Below are 21,265 nucleotides of genomic sequence, written 5' to 3' on the forward strand. Positions count from 1 at the left end.
GAATACGAAGAAAAGGAAGGAAGAGGAAGAAGGAAGAGGGGAAGTGAAGACAATGGGAAGAGGGATTAGGAGGAGAGAAGGACAAATAAAAGGAAGAGAAGGAGGAAGGAAAGTGGAGGAAAGGGGAAGGAAAGGGGAAGGAAAGGGGAAGGATAGGAAGCGTAAGGATTGGGGATGTAAAGGGGAGGATGGATTAAGGGAAGGGAGGGAAGGGAAGGAGGGAGGAGAGAAGAGGATTATATTAGCAATGAAGAAAAGTAGAAGGGAGGGAGGGAGGGAGGAGGAGGGGGAGGAGGTGATGGAGGTAGCTGAGAGGGAGTGAAAGTGACCAGGAGGAGGAGGAGGAGGAGGAGGGAGAGAAAGGGAGGATGAAGGGAGGTAGGCATAGGGAAAGGGATGATGATGGAGAGATAAAGAGAGAGAGAGAGAGAGAGAGAGAGAGAGAGAGAGAGAGAGAGAGAGAGAGAGAGAGAATCGTTAACATTACCAATATTATCATCTTTATTCACCCCTCCCTTCCTTCCCCTCTTCTCTCCTTTCCTCCTCCTCCCTTCCTTTCCTCTTTCTCTTCCTTCTTTTCCTCTAACTTTCTCCCTCTTCCTCCCTTTCTTTCATACTCCCTCTCCCTTCTCCTCCTCCCTCCTCCTCCTCCTCTTTTCCGTTATATATGTCAGCTTGCGGTAACGTTCAAGTGGTGGCGGGTGACGTAACGGAGAGAAGAGAGAGAAGAGAGAAAAAAAAATCCTTTCCCGCGCGCTGGTGTTGACAGTGAGTAAACTCGGCGCGCGCTGCTCACCGCCCGCCCCCGTGACGTCACACTTCTCCTTAGCTACGGTACGCCGCCCCATCGATGTTGACTGACTGGACCGTGTGTTTGTTTTGTTGATGAGTGTATCGTACTCCCAGCGCGTTTGGAGAACAAGGACGAGGAGGAGGAGGAGGAATAAGGGGTATTAAGATGGTATAGTGTTTGTTAGTCATTGTTGAAACGGAGTATTAGGAAGACGTGAATAAGGTAATGATGACTTGTTTTGTTTGCCTGTATTACTTCGTCTGAGGGTGTAAGGGATGAAGGACAAGGACGAGGAGGTGGGATAAGGGGTATTAAGTTAGTATAGTGTTTGTTAGTCATTGTTGAAACGCTGTATTGGGAAGAAAGACTTGAAGAAGGTAAATATTTGGTGACTTGTTTTGTTTGCTTGTTGTACTTCGTCTGAGGGTGTAAGGAATGAAGGACAAGGACGAGGAGGTAGAGAATAGGGTACAACTCAAGTATATTTGTTAATCATTGTTGAAACACTATGAGGAAGAACACGTCAAGTAGATAATTCTACGGTATGATCCTTCCCATAGCTTGTGTTTGTTTGTGTTATCGGAAGACTAAAATACGTAGAAAAGGGATAAAGGAATAGAGATAAAGTATTAAGATAGGATAAAAAAAGAACAAATGATTGGTTTATTTACTCGTTATAAGGTAAGGAAGGGAAGGTAAGGAATGGGGAAGGGAAGGGAAGGGAAGGGGAAGAAGGGAGCAGAGGAAAGGGTAGGGTAGGAAGTGGAAGGGATGGGGAAGGAAGGGAAGGTAAGAAATGGGGAGGGAAGGGAAGGGGAGGAAGGGAGCAGAGGAAAGGGTAGGGTAGGAAATGAAAGGGATGGGGAAGGAAGGGAAGGTAAGGAATAGGGAAGGAAGGGGAAAGGAAGGTGGCGTGTTGTGTGTTTCCAGTTATAGTTACTTTGAGGGCGGGAAGGGATGAAGGACAAGGACGAGGAGGTGGAAAAAGGGAAAGTGTAAAGAGTAATCAGTCGGTCATTGTTGATTCGCCAGACGAGGAAGAAAAACCTCCGATAGACAAAGGAGTTCTCTCGTCTCCCTACACTTCCATGGTCTCTTCCTTTCCCCTCTCTTCCCTCTCTCTTCCCTCTCTTTCCCCGCGTCCTTGAAACGAATTAAGAATGAAGTGGGGGAGTAAATAGGAGAAGAAAAATTTAAAGAGAGACAAAGCAGTTCTCTCGTCTCCCTACACTTCCATGGTCTCTTCCTTTCCCCTCTCTTCCCTCTCTCTTCCCTCTCTTTCCCCGCGTCCTTGAAACGAATTAAGAATGAAGTGGGGGAGTAAATATGTGGGGAAGAAAAATTTAAAGAGATACAAAGCAGTTCTCTCGTCTCCCTGCACTTCCATGGTCTCTTCCTTTCCCCTCTCTTCCCTCTCTTCTCTCTCTTTCCCCACGTCCTTGAAACGAATTAAGAATGAAGTGGGGGAGTAAATATGTGGGGAAGAAAAATTTAAAGAGATACAAAGCAGTTCTCTCGTCTCCCCACACTATTTTGATCTCTTCCTTTCCCCTCTCTTCCCTCTCTTTCCTCGCGTCCTTGAATCGAATTAAAAGTGGATTGAATTGGAAGGGAGAAAGGGAGAGACGAAGGGGCAACAGGAAGGGAGAAGGGAGGGGGGAGGAAGGGGAGAAAAAAAAGAGAAATAAGAAATGCCTTGGGGAATTGAAGGGGACAGAGTTAAAGGGAAGGAAGGGGGAGACGAAGGGGCAACAGGAAGGGAGAAGGGAGGGGGGAGGAAGGGGAGAAAAAGAAGAGAAATAAGAGATGCCTTGAGGAATTGAAGGGGACAGAGTTAAAGGGGAGGAAGGGGGAGACGAAGGGGCGACAGGAAGGGAGAAGGGAGGGGTGAGGAAGGGGAGAAAAAAAAGTGCCTTGAGGAATTGAAGGGGACAGAGTTAAAGGGGAGGAAGGGGAAGGGAAGGAAAAGGTAGGGAGGGTAGAGGAGGGAAGGAGGTTAATGACGGAGAGGATGAAGGACGAAAAGAAGGAAGGAGATAATCACTGAAGGAATGAAGGAGAAATTAAGAGCCCAGTGTGACGGAGATTGAGCACTGAGGCCACGCGCAGCTTACCATATACCCTCCTCCTCCCCACACACCAACGCAAACTATAAATAAATAAAGAAAAATAAATAAAGAAAACCCAAGGAAGATCGTGTTTACAGCTCCTGAACCCACAAGAGAATTTTATTAGCGTCACTCAGAGCAAGTTTAGGAGCAAGACTTTAAGAGGCAAGACCAGAAGTAAACAAACGCGGTGATGCAAAGGAGGAGGAAGGGAGGGGAGGGGGAGAAGGAGAGGGATGGGAGAAGAGGAAAATGGGAAGGAGTGAGGAGGATTGAGTAGGGAAGGAGGGGAAAGGGGAGGGGAAGTAGGGATCGAGGGAGGAGCAGGGTGGGAGAGGAGAAGAGAGGGGAGAGGGAAAGGAGAAGGAGTGGGGAGGAGAGAGTAGGGAAGGAGGGGAAAGGGGAGGGGAAGTAGGGATCGAGGGAGGAGGAAGGGAGGGAGACGAGGGGAGAGGGAGGGAGGGGGAGAAGAGGGAAAGGGGAAGGAGTGGGAAGGAGAGAGTAGGGAAGGAGGGGAAAGGGGAGGGGAAATAGGGATCGAGGGAGGAGATGGGGGACAGGGAGAGGGGAGAGGATAGGGGAAGGTAGGGAGGGAGGGGGAGAAGAGGGAAAGGGGAAGGAGTGGGGAGAAGAGAGTAGGGAAGGAGGGGAAAGGAGAGGGGAAGTAGGGATCGAGGGAGGAGGAGATGATGGGGAACAGGGAGTGGGGAGAGGATAGAGGAAGGTAGGGAGGGAAGGGGAGGAAGATAGAGGAGAGGAGAGGGGAGATGAGATGGGAAGGTAGGGAGGGGAGGAGAAGCTAGCAAGGGGAGAGACCAGAGGAGAGAAGGGAGAGGGGAGGAGGTAGGAAAGGAGGAGACCAGAGGGAAGAGGAGTGGAGGAATGGGGGAGAGGGGAGAGTGGAGTGGGGAGGGAGGTAGGGGAGGAGGGGGGGGGCGTGGGAGCGGAGAGCAAAACAAATATCATTATGGTTTGAAAGTTGTAATTCTGGGGCTCATTTTGCGGTGGGGGAGAGAGAGAGAGAGAGAAAGGCTCTTACCTATCGTCTTCCCTCCTCTCCTCTCCTTTCATCACTCCCCTCTCCTCTCCTCTCCCCTCGCGTATACAGACATAACTAAACGTCTATCACACATACGCACATTCAAGTACTTTAATCTATTCCCCAAGTCACTGGAGCGGCCAACAAACGGTCTAATAAATCTCTAAGCAACAAGTTTCCTACATTACAAGCCGTCATGGTATCTGTTGCCTGCTCTTCCATGCTTCCCTGACCACAATAACCAATGGACGGGAAAATAAGGAGTGAGTGAGTCTCGATCTTAAATGCACGTCTGTCTGAGCTATCGTACTCATTCATACAACCACCGCCTTCGTACGCTTGAGGGGAAAGTGTCGAGCTTGCATGGGAGGGAGAGAGATGGAAAGGAAGGAGAGTGAAGGACGAGATAAAAGAAGGAATAGGAAGGAAGGAAGGGAGTGAAAGGGAGAGTGTGTTTTCCTCGTTGTCAGGTTAGGGAAGGATCGTATAGTAATGTTTAATCCCAGGATCCATCTCCCTCATCTTCTTCCCTTCCAGCATCTTTATCTCCTGGTGTCCGTGCTTCCTATGTATTCCTGTATCCTGTATCCTGTATCCTGGCTTTTTTTTCATTGTTTTTTTTCTTCTCTGCTGTAAAAAAAAAAAAAACCCTCTTTCCCAGCATCCCTATCCTCCCTTCCTACCCCTCCCAGCATCCCTCTCTCCTCCCTTCTTTCTCTCATTCTTCCTTTATTCTCCCCCTCCTCTTTCCCAGCATCCCTATCCTCCCTTCCTACCCCTCCCAGCATCCCTCTCTCCTCCCTTCTTTCTCTCATTCTCCTAGTACTGTTTAGAGCCTGTCTTCTTGTTTGTTTGTTTACTCATGTGATTGTGGTTGTTTTGATGCTGCAGATGATGATGATGATGATAATTATATAGTTTTTTTTCTTTCTCTTTCTCCCTTCCCTCCGTAATTTACCAGGGATGATGATGTTAATGATGAGAAGATTGTTTTTTTTTTCTCTTCCTTTTTCTCTCTCTCTTCTCTATCTCCTAATTTACTACTAATGAGGGTAATAATGACAATAATAATAGGAATAAGCTGTTTTTTCCCTGTCCTTTCTGTCTAACTTATTTACTTCTACTAATGATAATAATAATAAAAAGAAGAATCTGTTTTTTCTCTTCTTTTTTATCCCTCTTCTCTATCTCCTAACTATAATTTACTTCTACTAATGATAATAATAATAATAAGAGGCATAATTTGTTTTTTCTCTCTCCTTTCTGTCTAACTTATTTAATACTACTACTACTACTAATAATAATAATAGTAATAATAATAATAGTTTTTTTCACTCACTTCCTTTATATCTCTTTTCTTTCCCAACCACAATTTGAGAACCACTAGCAATTATTATTATTATTTAGGGAGGAGGGGAAAGGGGAGAGAGAGAAAGTGAAGAGGGAAGAGGGGAGAGAAGAGTAGGGAGGGAAGGTGAGGCTGGAGGGGAGGGGAGAGAAAGGAACGGGAGGGGAGTGGGGAGGGGAGGGTAAAACGAAAAAAAAAAACACTTGGGGAAATACACATTTTCTCACTAACTGTAATTTAAGTAGAGAAGAGTAGGGAGGGAAGGTGAGGCTGAAGGGGAGGGGAGAGAAAGGAACAGGGAGGGGAAAGGAGGGAAGTGAGGAGGGGAGGGAAAAACGAAAAAAAAAAAAAAAACCTTGGGGAAATACACATTTTCTCTCTAACTGTAATTTAAGTAGAGAAGAGTAGGGAGGGAAGGTGAGGCTGAAGGGGAGTGGAGAGAAAGGAACGGGAGGGGAGTGGGGAGGGGAGTGAGGAGGGGAGGGAAAAACGAAAACAAAAAATTTGGTCAAATACACTTTTTCTCTCTAACTGTAACTTAAGAACAACCCAACCACAACCAGTCCCCCAAAACCTTATAATACTAGAACAGGTTGGGGGGAAGCATGACCCGGTTGGGGAGTCTTGGGAAACGCGATCAACGGGAAAGACACTGTTATGAAATTATCTTGACACACTCTGCGCTCTCTCTCTCTCTCTCTCTCTCTCTCTCTCTCTCTCTCTCTCTCTCTCTCTCTCCTAGTCTCGACCATGGGGTGTGTGTGGTCTGATTTTCTATGTAAATCTCTCTCTCTCTCTCTCTCTCTCTCTCTCTCTCTCTCTCTCTCTCTCTCTCTCTCTCTCTCTCTCTCTCTCGGAGTGTGTGTGTGTGTGTGTGTGTGTGTGTGTGTGTGTGTGTGTGTGTGTGTGTGTGTGTGTTACGTCATGGTGTCATCTTAAAGTGTGTCTCCATCTCTCTCTGTCTGTCTGTCTGTTTGTCTGTCTGTCTGTCTATCTGTCTGTTTGTCTATTTTGTTCTTTTCTATGTTCGTTGGTGTGTTTAATATGTGCTTGTCTTCCTCCCTTCCTTTTCTTTCTTTCCTCCTTCATTTCCTCCTGTTTTTCCTCCGTATATCAATTTTCCTTTATTTTTCTTTCCTTCTTTTTCCTTCCTTCTTACAAGCGTCTTTCCCTGTTTCCTTCTTCATCCCAGTATCCTTTCTCTCTTTCCCTCTTCATCTCCCCATCTCTCCCTTCCCTCTTGCTCCTTCTCTCTTCCCAGCATCTCTTTTCTCTCCTTCCTTTCTCTCAGCCTCCTTCTTTCCTCCCAGCATCCCTCCTCTCTTTCCCTCTTCATCTCACCATTCCTTCTGTCTTCGTCCTTCCTTCAAATCAGCATCCTTCTCTTCTCTCTCCTTCTTCCTCTCAACCGCCTCCTTTTCTTCCAGCATCCCTTTCTCCCCTCCATCTTCTTATCAGCATCCTTCTCTCCTTTATCTCCCTCCTTCCTCTCGGCATCTCTTCTCTCTCTCGCCCTTTTTCATCTAACCTTCTCTTCTCTCCCTCCCAGAATTCCTCTCTCCTTCCCTCCTCTCACCCCCCCTCCCTTATCTCCTTTCCTCTCTTCCTCTCTCTTCTCTCCTTCCTACCTACCCGCCTTATTTTTCTTCCTTCCCTTCCTCCCAGCATCCCATCCTCATCTCTTCTCTCTCCTCCTTTATCCCAGCATCTCTCTCCCTTTTTCCTCCCATTCTCTTCTTTCCTTCCTACCTCCCTGCCTTCTTTCTCCTTTCCCTTCCTCCCAGCATCCCATCTTCATCTCTCTCCTCCTTTATCCCAGCATCCCTCTCTCCCTTTTTCCTTTCATTTTCCCATTCCTGCCTCCCTACCCTCTCCCCCCCTCCCAGACCCCCCCCCCCCCGCCACAGCATCACACACTTAAGCCACACAATGAAGGGTTGCACATTGGCCTTTTAAACCATAAGCCTTGGAGAGCGGAAACACACGAGTAATGGTGCAACACTCACGTCTCTCTCTCTCTCTCTCTCTCTCTCTCTCTCTCTCTCTCTCTCTCTCTCTCTCTCTCTCTCGCGGTTTGTCTGTAATATTTCTCTTGTTCCAGTTTCCTCCTCCTCCTCCTCCTCCATCACTGTTACTGAGATTTTTGTTTTGATTTTTCATTTTGACTTCATATCATTATATTTTTCCCTCCAAGTTTTTGTTTTAATGGCATCTGGTTTGGCTTCCTAAACCGCCCCCCCCCCCCCCACACACACACACTTCCGCACTGTAATAAGTGTGTGTGTGTGTGTGTGTGTGTGTGTGTGTGTCAGGGATGGAGAGAATATAAGATTTGTGTATTCGAATACGAATACTTCAAATTCCATCGAATACGAATTCGAATACACTGAAATGGTTTTAATTCGAATATAAATACGAATACTTCTTGAAAATATTCATGAATACATTCATGAATACTTTTCATTGAAAAATATTTTATAAAATGTAACAGGGTATAGAATTGTTCTAAGGTTCTGCAACAGTAACATGAGCGCATGAACCTGTGCCATACACGACCATTACACGTCCCCCCGGGAGGCTCAAGTTCCAAGGAACAGCGGCTGTTATTTCCGATAATAAATTTTGAAGTATTTCTCAATATATTCGCAGAATACGAACACTTTTACCTTGTACTCGAATACAAACACTCAAACACGGTATTCGAATGTATTCGAATACGAATACTCCTTCTCTGACGGGTGGGTGGGTGTGTCCATAGTTGCCCCCCCCGCCCTCTCTCTCTCTCTCTCTCTCTCTCTCTCTCTCTCTCTCTCTCTCTCTCTCTCTCTCGGGGATGACGCTGCAAAGAGTGGAAAGAGGAAAGTTGTTCACTTGACTCCCGTACGATTTAATTCTTTTATTTCATCTTTTTCTTCTTTTTATTTTTATTTCAACCTTTTTTTATTATCTCTTCTCTTGTTTCAACTTTTTCTTTTTCTTTATTTTTCTCCGCTTAGTCTAAATTTTTCCCGTTTATTATTTTCTTTTTATTCCAATTTTTTTTCTCATTGATATTTCTTTTCTCATTCCAACTTTTCTTCTTTATTTTTCTCGTTTTTATTTTTATTTTTCCTTTCCTTAATTTTTCCTCCCCTTCTCCTTTTCACGCTCACGTCCCCTCATATTTTCCTTGTCATTTTCACTGTGTAGAGGAGGAGGAGGAGGAGGAGGAGGAGGAGGAGGAGGAGGAGGAGAAAGATATGGAGGTGGAAGGGAGGTATGGAGGGAGAGATGAAGAGTGTGTGTGTGTGTGTGTGTGTGTGTGAAAGTAGCAAGCGAGTTGATGTTCTTGTGATTTATTGAAAGAGTGAATGAGAGAGAGAGAGAGAGAGAGAGAGAGAGAGAGAGAGAGAGAGAGAGAGAATGATTGAGGCCAAAGAAAATAATAGTGACCAGATATTTTCACGTCCAATATATATATATGTGTGTGTGTGTGTGTGTGTGTGTGTGTGTGTGTGTGTGTGTGTGTGTGTGTGTTTACCTGTGATATTTTGTAACACTTGAGAAGTTAATGAAGTCATATCTTTTTCTCTCTTTCTTTCTTTCTTTCTTTCTTTCTTTCTCTATGTATTTCTTTCTTTCTTTCATCTCCTTCGTGTTCGTGTTTGTTTGTTTGTTTGTATGTGTGTCTGTGTTGATATATAAAAGTTTACCATACGATGAAAAAACAACAACAACAACAACAACGTAAGAGTACTCAAAGAAAACGGAAAAAAATATGAAATCGAATAAAAAAACAATAAAGAAGCTTCCCATTTACAGTCTGAGGGCTCAAAGAAAACGGGTTATTGTTTTAGTTTTAGCATTACTTTTATTATTATTTTATTTTTTATTTTGATTCATTTTTTATTATTTTATTTCCTATTGTTTTTATTTCTTCTGCTACAAATTTTCCTAATCTAACGTTTTTTCTCTTGAATTTAAACGTTTTAAGGGATACTGAACAAGTCTTTCTTCCTCTTTTTTGTTTTGTTTTTTCCTTCTTTGCCTTTTCCTCCATCTCTTCTTCCTCCGTCTCTCCTTCTTCCTCCTCCTGGTTTTTCCTCCTCCTCCTCCTCCTCCTTCTGCATTTTCTTCTTTTCATGATAACTTCAAAATATTCTTAACATTGATCTTTTTTATTGTATTCTTGTATAATTGCATCATCGGTCTTCTTCTTCTTCTTCTTCTTCTTCTTCTTCTTCTTCTTCTTCTTCTTCTTCTTCTTCTTCTTCTTCTTCTTCTTCTTCTTCCTCTTGATCTTTGCGCAAAATTTCTTCTATTCTTTTTTTTTCCCCTGAGATCTGAATGGAGGAAGTGGGAGAGGAGGAAAAAAAAGAGGGAAGGAGGAAAAAAGGAGGAAATAGGGAGGAAAGGTACAAACTGTGTCATAGATCCTCCTCCTCCTCCTCCTCCTCCCTTTTATTGTTTTATGTAAGCAAAAAGGAAAAAAAAAAGAAAAAAAAAGTATGTGAATTTTTGGTTTGTTTTTGTTTTGTTACTCGAGTTTTATTGCAGTTTTTTGTCTTTTTGTATATATCTCTGTTTTATTTATTTATTTATTTATTTGTGTATTTGTTTATTTGTTTGTTTGTTTGTTTGTTTGTTGTCCTTAAGGGAAAGATGTATGTAACTCCTTGGAATATGAAACCAGTTATTATTATTATTTTTATTTTATTTTATTTTTTGCTTGATCTAAATGTCATATCCTCTTCCTCTTCTTCCTTTTCCTCCTCCTCCTCCTTCTTCGTATCCTCATCTACATCTTCTTTATCAATGGCATTTTCTTATTTTCTGCATTTTCTTATTTTTTCATCATCTATTTTTTCGTCTTCTCTTCATCTTTACGTTCTTGTTGTTCTTTTTCTTCTTGTCCTTCTTGTTCTTGTTCTTCTTCGTCTTCTTCAACCTCTACTTTTTTTTTTATCATCCTCATTATCTTCTTTTTCTTCTCCTTTTTTTTTTTCTTTTCTTCTTCTTGTTCTTCACGTTTTTCTATTTCTTGTTCTTTTTGTTCTTCTTCCTATTGTTCTTATTTTTCTATTTTTCTTATTTTATTCTTCTGTTTAGTATTGAGGACAAAAAACGATTCATAATTATTACATTTATCAGAGGAAAATCGATCTCCGTTTTCTTTCTTTTTTTTCTTATTTTTGTTCTTCTTGTTCTTGTTCTTCCTCTTCTGCATGCCAGGGACACGCCCCCTTCCCCTCCCTTCCAAGGTCACTGCCAAGTCAATCTGTTTAATTAAAGAAAACGATAAATCTCACAAGGTTACAAAGGGGAAACTATATCATTATGTCGAAGAAAACGGGAAATCAGAGAAAATGGGGGATGGAGTTATCATTTCCTTTTCTACTTCCTCCTCCTTCTTCTTCTTCTCCCCCTCCTCCTCCTCTTGGTTTTCCCCGTCCTCCACCTCTTCTCCCCTCGCCTCTACCTCTTCAAACATTTATTCTCTCTCACAATGTTTTCTTTTTCTTACTCAAATTTCCGGGACGCGAAGACGAGGTGAATGAGGAGGAGGAGGAGGAAAGGAGGAGGAGGAGAAAGGGGAGTTACTATTGACCAAGAAGTTTGTGTGCGGCCTTGTAGAAGTGATGCTGCTGCTGATGCTGGTGATGATAATGGTGATGATGATGAAAGTGATGATGATGAAAGTGATTGTAGTGATGCTGAATCGTATGAATAAAATTATCTTCACTATGAATATTATTAATGAAACTACTACTACTACTACTACTACTACTACTACTACTACTACTACTAACCTTACCTTACTAACCTCTCCTTCTTTCCTTACCTACCTTTTCCCCAACCACTACAACCACCATCGCCACCTTCAACACCACCAAACTCATCACCATTCGTATTCTCTTCCATTCCAGTTACAAGCACCACAACCACCACCACCACCACCAACCCTCCCTTTCCCTCCCTCCCGACCCCCGGCCCTCACAGCTATATAAGGGGGCGTGGCAGGGCTCGGGGCGGCAGTGTGTCTGAGGGCAGGATGGTGGCGGGGCTCTTCGTGAAGGCCATCTCCTTCTTCGCTGGACTAGGTGAGTGTGCAAGGGAGTGAAGAGGGGGATGAAGAAGGGGGATTGAGTGGGTAAGATTGGGGGGGGGGGATTGAGGGGGAGGAAAGAAGGGGGTTGTTGGGTAGAGGTGAAGGAGAGGGGAAGAATGGAAGGGGGAGGAAGGATTGAATGAGTGGGGAGGAAAGGGGAAGGGAGAAAGGGGGAAGAAAGGGGAAGGGGAGTTGTTTGCTTGTATAAATGTAAAGGGGGTTAAGTGGGGAGAATGGGGGTTTGAAGGGGGAAGAATGGGGAGGTTAAGAGCGGATTGAGGGGAAAGAATGGAGTGGGGAGGAAAGAGGAAGAAGGGAAAGGGGAGCTACTGGATTGGATGAGTGTAGATGGGGGAAGAATGGGGAGGAATTGAGGGGGAAGGATGGGGAGAGAGGGAAGGGGTGAAGAAGGGAAGGGGAAGGAAGAAAGACTGGATGAAGATGAAAGAAGGGGAGGGGGAGGAAAGGGGAAGAAGGAGAAGGGAGTTGATGGGAAAGGTAAATGGAAAAGGGTATGAAAGGATGGGAAGAAGAAGGGGAGAAGAAGGGAAGGGAAGATTAAAGGGCAAGAAAGGGAAGGGGGAGATTGTTGGAAAGGTTAAAAGAAGAAGGGGAAGAAGGGAAGGGGGGGATTATGGAGGGAAGCATGGGGAGGGGAGGAAGGGGGTGAGGGGTGAAGGGGAAGAAGAGGGGTATTAATGGGGTTTAGTGTAGAGGGAGGGGGTTTAAAAAGAGTTGTTATTTGTTTTTTGTTTTTATTTTTTGTTTTCTTTGATTTTTCTTTGCTTTGTCTTTTCTATCTTTTCTTTTTTCTTTTTTTTCTTCCATTGACTCATTCTCTCTCTACCCATCTATCAATTTTTCCTCTTCTTTTTTTCTTCTTCTTTATTTTTCTTCTCTCTTCATCTTCTCTTTTTTTGTCTCTATCCTGTTGCTAGTGACCTTTGAATATTGCTTTTTATCCTCCTCCTCCTCCTCCTCCTCCTCCTCCTCCTCCTCCTCCTCCATCAATCTAAACTTACCTGGATTCACCTTTAATCAGCATATAAAAACAATGTCTCAGAATCGAATGAACAGTTACTCGCTACGGTAAATATATAGATTAACAATAGCGTAACCTTGTGTGTGTGTGCGTGTGTGTGTGTGTGTGTGTGTGTGTGTGTGTGTGTGTGTGTGTGTGTGTGTGGACCTTGATGTACTCTTTATGCAGGTAATTGTGGAGTGATTTGAAAGGGTAATGAGATGTGTTGCTCTTTTTGTTTTCATTTGTTTTTGTTTTGTCTTCTTTGTCTTCTTTCTTGTTATCTTTTTTTTATTGGTTTTTCTTTCTGTATGTTCCCTTTTTTTTTTGCTTTGTTTTTGTTTTTGTTTTTTTCTTCTTGTTTCTTGTATTCCTTCTTCTTCTTGTTCTTTTTCTTCGTGTTTTTCTTCTTTCGTTTCCTTTTCTTCGTTTTTCAATTTTTTCTTCCTTTCTTCTTTCTTTCTTTTTCTCATTCATTCATTCATTCTTTCTTTCTTTCTCTCTTTGCCTTTCTTCTTTTTCCTTTTTCTTCTCGCTCCTTTCGTTTCCTTTCCTTCCTTTTTCAATATTTTCTTTCTTATTTCTTTCTTTTTCATTCATTCATTCTTTCTTTCTCTCATTGTCTTTCTTCTTTTTCCGTTTTCTTTTCCATTTTCTTCGTTTTCTTCTTATCCTTCTTTGTTTCTTCATCTTTTTTCCTTTTCCTTATTTATCCATTTTCTTCGGATTTTCCTTTTCCTGTTTTTTCATTCTTCTTCTTCTTTTTCTTTTCTTTTTCTTTTCTTCTTTTTCTTTTCCTTCTTCTTCTTCTTCTTCTTCTTCTTCTCCATCTTTCTTCTTCTTCCTCTTCTTTTTTACCTGCATGACAATTAGCAAGTCACGTGATGTCAGATTAATGGGAAATCCGGTTCTAATATCCTTCTTTCGTTTTTATTGTCTTTTTTTTTGCTTTACTTCCTTTTCGTAATACCCCCCCCATCCCCTCTCTCTCTCTCTCTCTCTCTCTCTGGTTCAAGGTCGTCTTTTGCTCTTGTTTCCTCCCTCCCCTTCCCCTCCCCTTTCCTCTCTCCCCTTCCCTCCCCTTCTCGCCTCTCTCCTCCCCTCTCCTCCCCTTCCCTCCCTTCTCTTATTTGTTCCTCCATTTTATCTCCCCTCCGTTGCTTCTCTCCACCGCTCAGTGCCTCCCCCCACCTCTCTCTCTCTCTCGTTCCTAACCTTTTTCCCTTAGCGTGTGTGTGTGTGTGTGTGCGTAATTCACCACGGCCTGATCATGAGTTGGACTCGCTTTCGCCAGCAGGCACCCTCCCGACGTGAGCAAGTGCTCATTATTGTCGATATCTGGGTACTGCAAGGACCTCACCCCATCCCCCTTGCTCAAGGGGGACAGTAACCACTCCTAGTCAACGAAAAGAATCCGTCCTGAGCGGGGCTCGAACCGCCGCCTGTTTGGCCGTGAAGCCTGGCAGCGCGGCGCTCTAACCGACTGAGCTACCGGAGCGGTGTGTGTGTGTGTGTGTGTGTGTGTGTGTGTGTGTGTGTGTGTGTTGCGAAGTTGCACGCACACACTTACGGTGTCCGGGCTACACACACACACACACATACACACACGGCCCGGTAGCTCAGTGGATAGAGCGTCTGCCTCACAATAGAAGGACCGGGGTTCGATTCCCTGGCCGGGTGAAGATAGGTTGGGTTTATCTTCTTTCACGTGTAGCCCCTGTTCACCTAGCAGTGAGTAGGTACGCGACGTGCTCTTCCGTAGGGGAACGGCTGGCTGTCTCGAGAGACCCGCAGCAGACCAAGAGGTGAATTACACACACACACAAATAACCTTACATACATCTCCCCTTTTCTTCTACCCTCCATACTCCCCCCCCCCCCTCTCTCTCTCTCTCTCTCACTCTCACCTGGCCATTCATTCTCACAGGTGGACTGATTGGTGGCGGCGGCGGATATGCGGACGATGGTCGGGGGCAGCGGTGGGGGGGGAGGGGAGGGGGGGAGGTATCCAGGCACGGGCGGCGGGTGGGGGGAGAGGGGGGGCCGGGGTGGTCACACGGGGCCCCCTTCACCGACCCTGACCTCCTCGCGCTCTCCGGTGACCTTGACCTCTGGATGACCTTACCTGAGGATGACGTACGGCATGTTCCTCCTCGTATTAGACAGGTAAGTGTTTGTTTGTTTGTTTGTTTGTTTGTTTGTTTGAGGTGTGTTTGTGGGGGGTAGAGGGGGAGGGTGGTAGAGGGGTCGTGTGTGTGTGTGTGTGTGTGTGTGTGTGTGTGTGTATGTGTGTTTCTTTCTCTTTTTTTAATTCATTGTCCTTGTTGTTGTTGAATCGTTTGTTTGGTGTTTGTGTTAGCGTGTGTGTGTGTGTGTGCTAGTGCGTGTGTGTGTGTGTGTGTGTGTGTGTGTGTGTGTGTGTGTGTGTGTGTGTGTGTGTGTGTGTTTCCTTGTTTGCTTGCCCTTGTATTTGTGTTTGTTGGTCTTTCCCTGTTTGCTTATTCCTTTTCATTGTTTATTTAGTGAGTATTAAACTTCTATCTTATCCTTGTCAATCAACTCAAGATCAAAACAACCCAGGTGAAATAAGTTAATCGAATACCTTCCAACTCTAATTATCTTCTCACCTGACGAAGAAAAAAAATCAATACAGGTAAAAACGAAACAAAAATAGTCATCTTAACCTTCAATTATCCTAACCATTTACCTGCAGCATAATTTTCCACCCATTTACCTGTATTAATCCATCTATCAATCTATCTTTACCTTAATATACTCAACCATTAACCTTACTAATTAACCAAACTATTTACCTGCATATTAATTAACCTAACCACTGAATTTACCTTAATTAACCCAACCATATTCTAATACCTGTTTGTTTTCTGTCTCTCTATTCCAGTTGCTAAGTCCATTCATATGCACTAATTCATCTATCTATTTACCTTAATTTACTCGATAATTAACCTTTACTAATGAACCAAACTATTTACCTGTATACTAATTAACCTAACCACTGACTTGTACCTTAATTAACCCAACCATATTCTAATACCTGTTTGTTTTCTTTCTCTATTGCAGTTACTAAGTTTATTAACCCAACCATATTCTAATACCTGTTTGTTTTCTTTCTCTCTATTCCAGTTGCTAAGTCCATTTATGCTCCCCAACACCACCACAACCACCACCGAAGACTCCACAACCACCTCTCTACCCACCACCCAATATGATTCACCCCACTCCTCAAACCGAACCACGAAATCCAGACCACGGCCCCGACAACCCCCCCACAACACCCACGACACATCCACCAACAACCTCAAGAAACGGCAGACGGACAGAGGCACGATAGCGCACGTGGAATCCAACCCCAGTGCAGTGGATCGAATCTTTCAAGGGGAGACGATGTGCGGGGCGTGCTCGATCTTGGCCAAGCTGGTGGTGGGCTACATGCGGATCGGGGCACCTACGGATTTTATGGCAGGTGTGCTAATTAAGATCTGCTACCTGGTGGTGTACAAGTCGCTACCTGTGTGTCGGGGAATCATTAACCAGGATAAGGTGAGTTTGTGTTTGTTTGTTTCTTTGTTTGTTAGATTTTGTGTGTTTGGGAAAGGAAGGGAATGGGAGATTTGGGGTCGAGGAATATGGGTTGGGGTATAAATTTGGGGAATGGGGGGTGAGGGGGGTTGGTGCGTATTGGGGGATTGGGGAAAAGGGGGAATATGGGAGGTTTGGGGAATGGGGATATGGTGTGTGTTGGGGAAGTTGGGGAATGGGAGGTTGGGGAATGTGGTTGTGTGTGTGGGGGGGGGAGGAGGAAGTGTGTGTGTGTGTGTGTGTGTGTGTGTGTGTGTGTGTGTGTGTGTGTGTGTGTTCAAGGTGATTTTCTTTTTTCTTTTTTTTTCTTATATTTCATGTCACGCTTGCTCTTGATTTTGCAACACACACACACACGCACACACGCACGCACGCACTCATCCATCTCTCCTTCATTCTCTCCTCTTTATCACTTTCTCCTTCCTTCCTTCCTTTCCTTCACTTTATTTTATCTTTCTTTCCCATACTTTTTTCTCCTTCCTTCATCATTTTTTTTATTCCTCACTCTTATCTTCCTGCCCTTTAAGTCCTTTCCTCCTTCCCCTCCCTTTCCTTCACCTTCTCTCTCTCTCCTTTCCTCCTTCCCCTCCCTTTCCTTCACCTTCTTTCTCTCTCCTTTCCTCCTTCCTCCTTCCCCTCCCTTTCCTTCACCTTCTTTCTCTCTCCTTTCCTCCTTCCTCCTTCCCCTCCCTTTCCTTCACCTTTCCTTTGACATTTCCTTTTATTTTCCCTCACCTTCTTCCCTACACACACACACACACACACACACACACACACACACACACACACACACACACACACACACACACACACACACACACACACACACACACACACACACACACCTTCAACCCCCCCCCTCCCCCCCACAAACACACTAACCTAACCTAACAAAACCCCAAACAGTTACTATAGGTTTTGACGCAGAAAAATCATATATGCTTCCTTACTAATGAGACTCTCTATACAACACATTGAGGTCGTTTTTTGTTGATTTATACCATAAGTTGCTGGCTATCATGTGTTTGAATATACCCTAAACTTAACCTAATCTAACAAGACTACAAACAGTTACCGTACGTCTTTACTAAGAACAACTAATTTATGCTACCTTAGTAATGAAACTATCTATACTACAAAGTTAAACCTACCTTTCCCTCCCTGCTTTCCCCTTTCTATCCCTTTCCCTTTCTATCCCTTTCCCTTTCTATCCCTTTCCCTTTCTATCCCTTTCCCTTTCTATTCCTTTCCCTCTCCACCCTACCTTTCCACCTTACCTTTCCACCTTTCCTTTTCCACTTCTCAATTTCCACCTTTTCCTTTCCACCTTACCTTCTCTGCCCCTTTCCCTTTCTATCCATTTTCCTTTCTACCTTACCAAACACACCTTTCTACCTTTCCCTTTCCCTTTCTACCCATCCCTAACACACCTTTCTACCCATACCCAACACTCCTATATACCTTTACCTTCCCATCTCTCCCTTTCCTCCTTTCCCTTTCCAACCTTACCTGACGCACACCTTTTCAACCTCACCTGCAGGATCGTCTCACCTGGATCGTGCGCCACAGTGAGGTCAACGGGGAGGAGGTGTGCGGGCTCCTGCTGGGGGACCGGGGGTGTGGCTCCTTCAGTAGGCGACCCTGGAACTTGCACCTCCCCCCGCCCCCCTCCCCTTCTCCCCAGTCCTATAACCCCCCGCAGAGGAAGCGCCCCGGGGGAAAGAATGGGAATGGCGGGAATGGAAACAGGAATCGTCGCCTTCCTCAGCATTCCAGGCCCAGGATGGATGAGGAGGTTGTAGAGGTTCGTGATTTGTGTTTGTTTTTTGTTTGTTTTACGTTTTTATTTTAGTTGTTTGCTTATTTTTTTGTGGTCTGTTTTTTGTATGTCTTATTTTTTTCTGTTTTTCTGTTTTTATTTTCTTTTGTGTTTGTTTTCTTGCTGTTTTTTTTTGTGTGTTTTTTTTGGTCGTTTTTCATTTGTTTATTTTTTGTTTCTTTATTTTTATTTGTTTTTATTTTTTAAGTGATGCTCAAATCCACCCCCAAAAATGTCTCTTTCCTGCATTTTTTCCCTGCTAGATTTTTGTTTTTATTCCTTTTTTTTGTTTTAATTTTTATTTTTTATTTTTTTACATTTTCATCATTTTATCACATTTGTTTCTTATTCGTATTTTCCTTTTCCTTTCTGTTTACATATTATTTCTAAAACACATTGTCTTATTTTTTTTTATATTTAGACTTTCCTTCCTTCTTTTCCTTCCTCCTTTTTTCCCTCATTTTTTAATTTCTTTTCTTTTTTTCTCTTTCAGGAATACATAGAAGATAGCAACAGAGAGGGAAGACACATTGATTACTCCCCTTCCTCCTCCAACATCCCTTCTTCCTCCTCCTCCAACTTCCCTCCTCCCTCCTCCTCCTCCATCATCATCTCCTCCTCCCCTTCTTCTTCTCCCTTCTCCTTACCCTCCTTCTCTGCCTCACCTCCTACCTCCTACATCTCTACCTCTTCTGATTTTTCCGATTTCTCTTCTCCTCCTTCTTCCTCCTCCTCTTCCTCCTCCTTCCTCTCTCCTGACTTCTCTTCTGATTTCTCTTCTTCCTCACCTTTCTCCTCTTCCTCTGACTTCTCTTCTCCTCCTTCTTCCTCCTCCTCTTCCTCCTCCTTCCTCTCCTCTGACTTCTCCTCTGATTTCTCTTCTTCCTCACCTTACTCCTCTTCCTCTGATTTCTCTTCACCTTCCTCCTCCTATACCTCCTCCTCTTCCTCCTCTTCTCAACCACCATCACATACCACAACCACCTCCACCTCCACCTCCTCCTCAGACGATATATCCCCCCGTCGCCTTCCTCCTTCTCACTCCTCCTCCTCTTCCTCCTCCTCTTCCTCCTCCTCCTCCCCCTCAAGGAAGAAGAGGAAGAAGCCGGTGCTGAAGGTCCTACACTTAACGGATCCACACTACGATCCGGATTACGTTGTGGGATCCAATGCTGTTTGCGAAGCGCCGTTATGTTGCAACAGAGACAGCGGTGAGAGAGAGGGAGAGAGAGAGAGAGATATTGACTGATTGACTGAGAAAGAAAATGACAAAAACAAAAACGAAAAAATATAAACAACTTTCATTTTCACTTCACTTCCAACCATCTCCTAATCTTCCCTCCTCCTCCTCTTCCTCCCCACCAGGTGTCGCCAGCAAGGAAGGGGACCGCGCGGGGAGATGGGGAGACTACCGCAATTGTGACTCCCCCAAATGGCTACTTCATCACATGTTTACCCACATCGTTACCCACCACCCCGTGAGTGTGATGGGGAGGATGGGGAGGAAGGGGGAGAGGGTGGGGAGGAGGGGAAAGAAGGGGGAGGGTAATGGAAAGTAAGAGAGAGAGGAAGGAGGGGAGAATTGAGGGGAGGAAAGGTGGGAAGGAGGGAAGGAGAAAGGGAGAGGAGGGTAGTAAATAATTGGGGAAGATGGGGAGGAAGAGGGAGGGTAGAAACGGAGGGATAGTGAGAAAAAGAAAATAGGGGAAGAAAGGGTGGGGAAGTGGGGAGGAAGAAGGGGAGGAAGGTGATATATAGTGGGGAAAAGGGGAAGGAAGGGAGGGAGAGAGGGGAGGAAAAAGGGGGGATTGGAAATATTGGGGATGGGAAAAGAGAAAAGGAGGAAGAACAGGTAGAAGAGAAGAGGAGAGGAGAAGAGGAAAGAAAAGGAGAAATAACAGAGAAGGAAAGGAAGGAAGGGAAGAAGAGGAGGAAAAACAGCTGAATGAAAAGAAAATGAGAGAGGGAAAGAAGAAAGAGGAAACGGAATATCTATAGAAAGAGGAAAGGAGGAAAGAAAGATAGAGGAAAAGAAAAACAGGAGAAAATGAGTAAGAACAGACATAGGACGAAAATAGGAAATAAAAGAGAAGGTGAAGAAAGGAGAGGTAGGAAGGGAGGGAGGGAGGAGAAAGGGAGGGAGGGAGTTCTAGGAAAGGTAAGAGATAGTCAAGGTAAATGAAAGGTAAGGAGAGGAAGGTCAGGTAAATTAAGGGAGCTCAGGTGTAATTTGGGGCTTCAGGTTTTGCTATTTTCTTACCTTCATTACTTTCATCATTACCTGTATTTATTCTTTATTACTCTTATTATCTTTCTTACCTGTTCAATTTTTACCTGTTGCAATATTTATCTGTCTAGTGTCCTTGAGCTCACCTGGGTAGTCTACGCACACACACACACACACACACACACACACACACACACACACACACTCTTCACCATTCCTTTCTTTCTCTTCTACCTTCCTTCCTTCCTTCCTTCCGTCACCGTTATCATCACCATCACCACCATCGCCACCCACCCATTCCTCCCCTCACCATCACTACCATCACCACCACTACCATTTCTATTCCCATTCCGTCCTTCTTATCACCACCATCACCACATCACTACCACTACTACGCTCATCACCATTACTATAAACTGCCCTTCACCATCACTTTTTCACCATCACCTATTCCTAACCCATCACCACTAAACATTTCACTACTACATTCTCCTCAATATCACCCCTTCCTCACCAACACCACTTCATCACCATCCACCATCACCACTCACCATCCCATCACCACTACAATATCTTCCCCTTTACCCCTTCCCCATCACCATTAAATCTTCACCACTATTAACCGCCGCTTTATCCTCACCATCACTCATTATTTACCCACCCATCACCACCCATTCCTCACCCATTCCTTACCCATTCCCACCCATTCCCCACCCATTCCTCACCCATCACCACCCATTCCCCATCCATCACCACCCATTCCCCACCCATTCCCCACCTATCACCACCCATTCCCCACCCATTCCCCACCCACCATTCCCCCCATTCTCTTCCATTCCTCACCCATTCCTTTCCCATTCCCACCCATCACCACCCATTCCTTTCCCATTCCCACCCATCACCACCCATTCCTTACCCATTCCCACCACCCATCACCACCACCCACCACCACCCCCAGGACATCGACTACGTGGTGTGTACCGGTGACCTCGTGCCGCACCACATCTGGAAGGTCACACGCGAGGGCAACCTGGCTGTGGTGGAGGAGATGGCCCAGCTGGTGCGCGGTTTCTTCCCCAACATCCCCATCTACGGCGCCGTGGGGAATCATGAGAGCTTCCCCAGGGACAGGTATGTGGGGGGGAGTGATGGGGATTGGGTTGGGGATGTGGGGTTTTGTTGGGGATTGTGAATGTGGGGATTTGTGTGCGTGTGTGGGGTG

General features: G+C 44.6%; 1 protein-coding gene across 1 annotated transcript in view; it reads left to right on the forward strand.

The window, feature by feature from the left end:
- LOC127005033 (sphingomyelin phosphodiesterase-like) overlaps positions 1 to 21,265 on the forward strand; it is a 42,942-nt gene that overhangs the window by 13,431 nt on the left and 8,246 nt on the right. Inside the window, exons 2-8 of the mRNA XM_050873483.1 lie at positions 11,195 to 11,368; positions 14,325 to 14,563; positions 15,542 to 15,958; positions 17,538 to 17,801; positions 18,310 to 19,027; positions 19,182 to 19,294; positions 21,002 to 21,174. Coding sequence (XP_050729440.1) covers positions 11,320 to 11,368; positions 14,325 to 14,563; positions 15,542 to 15,958; positions 17,538 to 17,801; positions 18,310 to 19,027; positions 19,182 to 19,294; positions 21,002 to 21,174 — 1,973 coding nt within the window. The 5' untranslated portion in view covers positions 11,195 to 11,319. The remainder of the gene's footprint in view (positions 1 to 11,194; positions 11,369 to 14,324; positions 14,564 to 15,541; positions 15,959 to 17,537; positions 17,802 to 18,309; positions 19,028 to 19,181; positions 19,295 to 21,001; positions 21,175 to 21,265) is intronic.

Source organism: Eriocheir sinensis, chromosome 29 (assembly GCF_024679095.1).
Source record: "Eriocheir sinensis breed Jianghai 21 chromosome 29, ASM2467909v1, whole genome shotgun sequence".
Taxonomy (NCBI): Eukaryota; Metazoa; Arthropoda; class Malacostraca; order Decapoda; family Varunidae; genus Eriocheir; species Eriocheir sinensis.